General features: G+C 43.2%; 1 protein-coding gene across 1 annotated transcript in view; it reads right to left on the reverse strand.

Annotated features, from left to right (window-relative positions):
* The window catches only part of SLC36A1 (solute carrier family 36 member 1), a 40,846-nt gene that overhangs the window by 23,598 nt on the left and 7,546 nt on the right, over positions 1–9,702 (reverse strand). The window contains exons 5-7 of the mRNA XM_007448027.1: positions 8,229–8,313; positions 7,433–7,651; positions 1,927–2,025 (exon numbers count right to left, since the gene is read on the reverse strand). Of these exons, the coding sequence (XP_007448089.1) occupies positions 1,927–2,025; positions 7,433–7,651; positions 8,229–8,313 (403 nt within the window). The remainder of the gene's footprint in view (positions 1–1,926; positions 2,026–7,432; positions 7,652–8,228; positions 8,314–9,702) is intronic.

A 9,702-nucleotide genomic window follows, 5' to 3' on the forward strand; every position in this document is an offset into this window, starting at 1 on the left:
ACCCCACCAGTTCAAGGGGCTCAAGCTTCAGTTGATCTACATCCAATGAGAAACAGTTTCTAAGCTTTCCTTTGGTTTCTTTCTATGGAGAGTCTCAGGAGCCAGAGGGCAGGGTGCCCATCTCCTCCAGCCCGGCCAGCCCAGACCAATGGTGCAGAAACAGAGAGCACGGGAAACCCCAGTGAGTCCACTGCTCTTACCAGGCATGCCCAACAGCCCTCAGATCCAAACTAACAGTCAAAACAGCAGTGTCTCTATTGTAAAAAGAGAAAACATGGACAAATCTTGAAGTAACAGATAATGACGATTACAGAATCACTCTGTATCCAAGCCTCAGCTAATGAAATGAAGCAAAGAACAATTTCTGCCCTGTGCTGTTAGGGGAAACTGACAAATGCAGTACAACGTTGCTAAAGAAACCTGGGCATCTTTCCGCACTCACTCGGCCTCTTCTTTCCAGTCCCGAGTGCTCGGGACCTCTTTCTCCTGCTATAATACAGGCCCCTTCAGGCCTCTGCCCCAGCAGCTGGGAAACCATATATGTCTGTGAATCACGATGAGACATTCTGGGGCTTCCCTGGTGGTGCAGGGGTTAAGAATCTGCCTGCCAATGAAGGGGACATGGGTTCGAGCCCTGGTCTGGGAAGAACCCAAATGCCACGGAACAACTAAGCCCGCGAGCCACACTACTGAGCCCGCGCTCTAGCGCCCGCGAGCCACGACTACTGAAGCCCACATGCCTAGAGCCCATGTTCCACAACAAGAGAAGTCACCGCAGTGAGAAGCCAGCGCACAGCAACGAAGAGTAGCCCCCGCTTGCCGCAACTAGAGAAAGCCCGCGCGCAGCAACGAAGACCCAATGCAAAGATTAAATAAATAAATAAATTTATTTAAAAAAAAAAAAAGATGAGACATTCTTCTTGGGCAATGAGAAGCCCCAAGAGTAAGCACAGGGAAAGGTTCAAAACCTCAGGACAACCACGTACACACAATCACTCGAAAAGCCTCCTCCATGTTGTTAGACCCTCACGTTCCAAGGACACCACCTGGGCAATTCCTCAAATTGTGACAAAAAATGTCCAGCTTCTAGGTTTTCTTAAAAGTGTATAAGGTGACAGGACAATCAAATGGGGACAAAAAGATATTCCATGAAAGAAGGGTCTTCCCATTTCCTAAGCCCTAGGCCAGCAGAGCTAATAACTTTCTTCAGAGAATACTGGACCTTTATTATGAAAAACACAAAAACCAAAATAGGTACACCTGAGTGACAGATCCCTCCCTTTAGGAGAAGAATTTGGTGGAATCACGGCACCAACACGGGGAAGCTGAGCTAGGAGTAAAGGCTACTCATTTATACAAGGAAAATACAGCTCAACAGTGTTCCAGGGCAGAAAATTCGTTCATATGTTTATTGATTTAACAATAAAATCAATAGTATTATTAATGAAAATAAAAAGTACTTAATGCTCACCATATGTCAGAGACCATACAAAGCACTTTACACGTATCTCGTTTAATCCTAACAACTACTAAACATTAAGCCCACTTTTCAGAAGCAAACAATGAAGGCTCTGAGCAGGCGAGTCCTTGCACAAGGTCACACAGCTACTCTCTGGCAGAGCCGGGACTCACCCCAAGTCAGTCTGAATCTAGACCCTGTGTTCAGAATTGCCCTGCACTGCTGCTTACTGCACTCACAGGAGATGAGTGTGCAACAGAGAGGGCTTGAAGGGAAACATTCTCAAATTACATACAACTTACTTCCAAAACCTGGAGCTGGGAAACTTCAGTGGAGTCTTTGAAACGCTGTTCATTAGCTGGCCAAATAAGACTCAGAAGATGATTTCTAATAGCATTTCCTCAGCATTCCTTAAAGCAGACCTCAAGGACACTGAGGGCACCAGAGAATCACAGCGCAACTCTTACCATTCCGATGCCTTCGAATGCAAAAATGGCCGTGCCAAAGAACAGAGGGTAGGTCTGCCAGGATGCCACCAAGGGGAGGAATCTGGGGTCTGGGATATCCTGAAAGAGAGAAAAAAAAAACAGAGCAAAGGCTATATAGAGATTCATGATTTCAACCCCATCATCAGACAGGTCAAACCTTTCCTAAGTTTGGGACAGGTGATTTGGGGTCATTTATAGCCTTTCTTTTTTTTCCCCATCGCTGAGAAAACCCTACTTGCTTTGGGGAAAGACTAGCCCAAAGTACCATTAAAAACTCAAATGTTGGGACTTCCCTGGTGGCGCAGTGGTTAAGAATCCGCCTGCCAACGCAGCGGACGTGGGTTCAGTCCCTGGTCTGGGAAGATCTCACATGCCACGAGCAACTAAGCCCGTGCCCCGCAACTACTGAGCCTGCGCTCTAGAGCCCGCAAGCCACAACTACTGAAGCCCGTGCACCTAGAGCCCCTGCTCCGCAGCAAGAGAAGCCACTGCAATGAGAAGCCCGCGCAGCACAACGAAGAGTAGCCCTTGCTCGCCGCAACTAGAGAAAAGCCCGCACGCAGCAACAAAGACCCAATGCAGCCAAAACTAAAAAAATTAATTTATTATTAAAAAACCCTCAAATGTTAGAGACTGCATAAAAAGAATCATGTTCTTTCACTAGGTAATCCCATCCCCAGAAATATAATCTAAGTAGGAAAAAGATGATGAAAATATGAAAAAAGTTGAGCAAGGCTTTTTAACAGTAAGTGATAACAACCTAAATGCTCCCAAACATCTGAACAGGTAGTTTAATGCACACCCAATAGACCACAGAATATGATGCACTATTTAAAAAGTAAAGAGTGGGATAACTAAGTAGTACATGAAAACTGCTTATAAAATAGTAATGAGAAAAATATTTTTAAAATTTATATATTCACCATGATACAACTACATAAACACTCCACACAGATAAAGCTGGAGGGAAAGGTGGTAGATTTTTAGATGAGCACTTTCTCTTTTTTTCTCTACTTCCCTTTCTCTCTTTTTTCAAAAATTCTGTAAATCAACACTTGGAAAATATTTTTGATAGGCACATGACAGGAGTATCGGCACATATGGGGAAAAAAATAGCAAAAACAGCATTTTAAAAAGAAGGCAAATAAAAACCAAGGCACTTGATAACTGCAGGTACAATGTAAGCATGTACCCACCTGGCTGACTAATGGGCAAGAGTCCCCAGTTATGGACAGTATTGAAGGAGCAGGACTCAGGGGAGACAGAAGCTACCATCCTTTCAGAATTTGGCCTTTAGATTTGAAAATGACTTTAAAACTGCCTTTTACAATCTTTTAAAACTGATTTCCCTAAAGAGGTCTCTGGAGAGATATGGGGAATGTTCTAACAGTGTGATGGAATAATATCAGAGAGCAAAAAAGAGATCTACTATTCCTCTCTGTAACAGGCTTCTCTTTGAAAGATTTCAAAGCAATTATATTATAGTCTTCCTAAGATAAAAAGGATTTTTTAAATGCTTTCTTTTTTTTTTTTTTTCTGAGCCCCTGCTAAGAAATCAGTTAGATCTCTCATAAGAAGCACTTCAGGGACTTCCCTGGTGATGCAGTGGTTAATAATCCACCTGCCAGGGGACACAGATTCAATCCGTGGTCCAGGAAGATCCCACATGCCGCAGAGCAACTAAGCCCGTGTGCCACACCTACTGAGCCTGTGCTCTAGAGCCTGCGCTCCACAACTACTGAAGCCTGCCTGCCCTAGAGCCCATGTGCCGCAACTACTGAAGCCTGCATGCTCTAGGGCCTGCATGCCGCAACAACTTAGCCTGCGTGCTGCAACTACTGAAGCTCGTGCGCCTAGAGCCTGTGCTCCGCAACAAGAGAAGCCACCGCAATGAGAAGCCTGCACACCGCAAAGAAGAGTAGCCCCTGCTTGCCACAACTAGAGAAAGCCTGCACGCAGCAATGAAGACCCAACGCAGCCAAAAAAGAAAAAAGAAAAAAGAAGCACTTCAGTTCCTAGAATGAAGACAAGACTCATAAATATTTTTGTTCTTTGATGAAATACGAGGGTGAGATCACCCCGTAATTATCCCTGAGTCACAGTGTAACTAAAGTTCCTGAAAACAGGAGGTTAGTGGATCTGTTGGTTAATGGATGACTACTGCCCAGAGTCATATATCAGATCGGGCTGAGATATCAGAGGGGGAATTTCAAAATACATATCTGGGGATACCGGTGTGAATGAGACCAGCAGAAGGAATTTATAATTCTACATACATAGTGACTGCTACTGCCTTACACCCCAACGAATTAAACTTGGGAAAAAACTTTCATTTACAAAGAAATGTACAAATTAAAATCGGCCCACTTGCAATATATTATCTCCTCATTTGTACCACATTATCATATAATTGTAACAGCTTTTTGAAAAAATGCTGTTAAATGTACATAAGGATTGTCAGATGTACTCCAATTTTGGAAACGTTATTAACTGTGAAAAAATACATCTCGGAATCAAGGCTATCCCTGGCAGCCCAGTGGTTAGGACTCCAAGCTCTCACTGCCATGGCCCGGGTTCAGTCCCTGGTCAGGGGACCTAAGATCCCACAAGCTGTGCGATGCGGCCAAAGAAAAAAGAATTAAGGATATGCTGTGATAACACATTTATTGGATTTATTGGGAGCCCTTCTGGGCAAGGCACTCTGCTCAGAACTGTGCCATTTGTCATGCACATGATGAAGACAGCTGCTCGGGTGGAAGGCATCAGGCAACTTCCTACAATGGCACGAGCCTGAGGCACAAGAGCATCGGTCATGTACAGGCTCGCGTTTAGGTGAAAATTCAGGAACTTTGGACAGCAGGAGGAAATATCAAGGTAAAGGGGGTAAAATGCCAAGATGGGACAGAGCTAACAGCAACAACAAAAACAACCCAGAGGGACATCTTTAGCTGTGTACCACATCGAAATGAAGCTCCTGGACACACAGCCGGACCCGGGCAGATAGCACTATCAGATCACAGCCTACCTCCTGGCTGAGCCCAGAGACAGGCTCAGAATTGCTCTCGGGAAGTCAGCAGGGCTGCCTCATCCAAAAGCGCAGGTTGTACGAGGCACAGACAATGCCCTGGATGGACACTACTTTCAGGGGGGACTGAGATGCTATGGAACCCATATTCCCATCCCAGCCCTCTGATCACAGCAACGAACACAGTCCAACAACCTGCAGTGGTTTGAAATTAAATGCGGTGTCTACGTGAGCTGGCATCACCCGTTTTTGTCTTTAACGTTCACCGCAGTGTGTCCTAGGCACTGACTGAGATCTCTAATTACAAAGTTAAATCATACATTTGTTTACCCTTGCTTGTTTTAACTTCATTGGCCAGATAGGGGAAGAAACTCTCTGGAAATTGTCATTCATGTGTTCACAGGTCCTCTTTCCAGTCCCATAAAAAAATGGGACATGGACAGCTGTCTATTTTATGCGTTAGAAAATAGTTCTGCTTAGATCCTTGGCTAGTTTGATTTGGTATTCTTGCACCTTGACTGCTAGTAAGAATATTGCAAGGCTTTTTATAAAGGATATCACTTACATTACTAGAACCATAAAAGATAACTAAAATAAAGCTATAAACAAAATTATGAATAAAATATATATAATGAAGACATATACTTACATGATTATTATATGTAAATTATACATTTTAAATCTTTTTGTATTGTTTTTGCAATACGTTTTTTTTGTTGTTTGTCTATTGCTATTTATGATGTTTGAAATGGTAAAAAGCACCCAGAATAAAAATTTGTATTCAAAAAAAAAAAAGAAAATAGTTCTGCAGGAGAAGAGTCAATATCTGCCATCCACCTGACTTACTGGGAGAAGGAAATACCAGTAAATGTTCACTGACTACACTGTTAGTCTAAATTCATTATGTCATTTCCTCAGTCCAGGAAGTCCTTGTATTTTATGACCCACTGTTTTCCCAGAAACGTCATCAGGGGGTAACCGGGTCACTGTTAAGCAGACTGTGAAAATGAGGTAATGTTCACCTGTCAGACTGAGCCAAATTTAAAAGATTGATACAATGTGGCTAGAAGGGGTTGCTTACAAACTGTGGAAGGGAGTCAATGTGAAATTGGTAAATAGCTTTTGGAAAAAGCAAGTTGGCAATATAAAAAATTCTACAGTGCACACTGTCTAGCAACTGCGTCTCTAAGCACCTCTAGATGCTTATCTTGGAGAAGTATCTATACATGTCCACAAAAAGGAAGGCATACGAATATCCACTGTCATAATACTAAATGACACTACAGATGATACATGACTTGACAGGCTACAAAACTACAGCACGTCTATTCTCTGAGATACTATTTAGCAATTAAAAAGAATGAGATAAAACCAGGCATATCAGCATGGTAGGCTTTCTGAGATATTGTCAAAGAAAAAAAGCAAGGCAGATGAACACTACATGTCATAATTTTTTAAATTATGTTAAAAAAACCCCACAAAACCAATTTTTGCTTCATGTATTTCTCTACATAGGAATACAGTGCGTAAATGCATTCGCAGGACCTAGAAACACACACAGAGGGCCCCAGAGTGGAGGAGACTGAGGGTGGAGACAGAGTGTTCAAAAGGTACTTGTGTTGTCTGTATTTTCGTAAGTATGTATTGATGAGTTATTTGGGGAATTACATTTACATACCTTTTTTTAAAGTTACTCTTTTATTCACATGCTTTCACTGTCTCCTTTTCTCAAGTCTTGGCAAATGTCTATAATCAACCAGTGTTTAGGGGCACACTTTCCTCAGCCTGATCTTCTAACCATCTATATCCAGATGTTCTCTCCTGCACCTCCCCACAGACCTGCCCACATGGGCTATGTGAGGTGGAATAATCACCAGATTTACAGTTCTGACAAATAAATATAAAACTGGAGTGGTAAGGAATTACTTACTATTTGAATAAATATAAAACTGGGGTGGTAAAATAATAATCTAATATTCCTTATTACAATATATTATATAATAAGACGATTCTTATATTTTTTAATATAAGAATATAAATGTTATAAGTTAACATAAGAATCATCTTAATAGCTTTCTCTCTTTTTCAATCTTATACAACGATCATGTCTTAATTATCTAACTGGGAAAAAGTCTAAACCAGTGATCTCAGTGCGGGTGATTTTGCCCCCCCGGGGACATTTGGCAACATCTGGAGACACTTTTGGTTGTCGTAACTTGGGGAGCGGTTGCTACTGGCACCTAGTGGGTAGAGACCAGGATGCTGCTAAACATCCCACGACGCACAGAACAGCCCCACAACAAAGGGTTATCCGGCCCAAACGTCAACAGTGCCCACGCTGAGAAGTCCTAACCTAAGTACACTGCTCATAAGTAACAAACCCCTATTTATGTTCCACTTACTCACTTTCTTTGTTTCTCTGATTATTTAATAGATGGAGCAGGGAGCCTGGGGTCATACCTGAACAATGAACTGGTAGATCATAACCAGGCTGACCACCATGGTGATGTTGGCCAACAGGGAGAAGATGGAGAGGGCTCGGAGGTTTCTGACGAACACCAGAAGCACCAGGAAGGGCAGGAAGGCAAGCATGTAGAGTCTCGAGTCCATGGTGGGCGTCAGGATCACCGTCTCGTTGTTGTGGCAGTTGGTGGTGGTCCCATTGGCTGCTTCTATCACCTAGAACGAGGGGAAGAAAAGCTGCAGAGAAAGCCTCTCAAATGACAAAGGCCAGTGGCCCTCCCACCGGAAGGGGTTCTTGGCTAAAGGCTCAGCGTGTGAACAAGCCCACATAGAAAGTTAGTGGTCGGTGAACTGTCTTTGGAGATCTTCGTAATTGTTAGCCACCTGAATGTCTGAGCTGGGTTTGATCACATCTTACCTAAAGACAGGAGGACAGCAAGACATCCTGAGGTTTCTCGACGCCCTGGGTCTCTCTATTTTTTTTTTCTTTTAATTTTCATTTATTTATTTATTATTTATTTATTTTTTGCCACGCCGCCCAGCATGCAGGATCTTAGTTCCCTGAGCAGGGATCGAACGTGTGCCCCCTGCAGTGGAACTGCTGAGTCTGAACTACTGGACCACGGGGGAAGTCCCACGCCCTGGGTCTTTAGATAAAATCAAACGACACTGACACTGTTCTACATAAAGTGTTAAGATCTCAATTCTTGTGTTGAACAAAACTGGCTTGGAAGAGATCCTAAACAGAAAGTCCACTCATCTCTTGCCAGTCTCTCTTTTTACCAGGGCCTACCTGTTTGAAGTTGTCAGCCAGAAAGACAAAATAGACACAGCAGAATCCCAGCTGTGTGACGATTAGGAAGAAGTCCACAGTGTGCCTGCAGGTGGGGAAGGAAGGAAGACCAAGATCGTAATGATAGCAAGCAAGACTGCCAGAGAGACAGGTGTTTGAACAGTGCTTATTCCCAAGTCATCACAGACCCTTCCCATCAGGTGACAAGGATGAGTGTGCCCAGGAAAGAGGAGAAAATGTGCCACGTGCCACTGGTCTAGAGCCTTAGAGGAAGGTGAAGGAGGTGCTATCTGTGTGGTTCCCGAGGTCCCCTTCCTGGCCTCGTGTCAGGAATGCTGCACGCGGTCAGGCAGACTCGAGTCCTGAGACTGCACTGGCCGGGGCGCAGCACATACACCAGGACCACTACCCAGCCCCTTGGCTACCCGCTTCCCATGGCCCGCCTATCCCCTCACACACTGTTTGTCCTAAAGCTACAGGGAACCCTCAGCATAAAACCCCAAGAAGCGGACCCCTTCACGGATCTCTTTCTATAACTTGGATCTAAGAACCAACTGACTCTCACATAAGGACACAGAAATTCATGTACCATAACAGGCTGCTGGTTGAAGCACTGTTACAACAGCTGGTAACAACCTAAGGGGTCACATCAAAAGGAAAATGATTAAATTATAGGCCATTGTGAGAGGAAACAGAATACAGCAGATAAAAAGAATATGTTAAATCTACGTATGCTGATGAAGAAATATCTAAGACCTTTAAGGGAAAAAAACAAAACAAGTTTCCAGTCAGTATGCATAGTATGGTAATTAGTGTAAAAAATGTTAAGAATGTGTGTACGTTTGTATATATTCAGAAAATTCCAAAAGAAAACCCATGCAACTGTGACTGGGATATACTTTTACTCTTCACTTATGTTCTCCTATCTCGTTCCAAAAACAAAATTTTTTTTTTAACCACAAGCACACATTAATTTTATTAAAGGAAGGCAGGGAGGGAGGGTGTAAGGAAGGAGGGGGAAGGTATGGGGCTAGAGCGAAAGACAGGAGGAGGAGAGAGGAAAAAAGAGATGAAGAAAGGAAGAGGAGAGAAGAGAGGTCAAGAAAGAATCAACTAACAACCAACCAACAACAGTGGTCACTTGGCAATCTGGCTTCTCCCAGGCACAGAAAATGACTTTGCTGAAAGAATTACATAATCCTGCATCACAGGAAGCAGCTGACTGTGTGTGAAGGTAAAAGTCTCCCTATGACCACAACAAGGAGTTCTTCTGGAGAACATAACTTTAATGTGATTCAACTTTTTAAAAAAAAAAGGATCCAGCCCTCGATGTTATCAAATTTCTACATCTACATGTACCGTTTCCTCAGATAGGAAACAAACAGTGAATATTTCTCTCCAGGCATCTGAAAAGTTACCATAAGGAGAAACTTCCAAACACCTCCCAACCCAGCTCCTGAAACGTCTCTTTCCC

The sequence above is a fragment of the Lipotes vexillifer genome, unplaced genomic scaffold, assembly GCF_000442215.2.
Source record: "Lipotes vexillifer unplaced genomic scaffold, Lipotes_vexillifer_v1.1 scaffold121, whole genome shotgun sequence".
Classification (NCBI taxonomy): domain Eukaryota; kingdom Metazoa; phylum Chordata; class Mammalia; order Artiodactyla; family Lipotidae; genus Lipotes; species Lipotes vexillifer.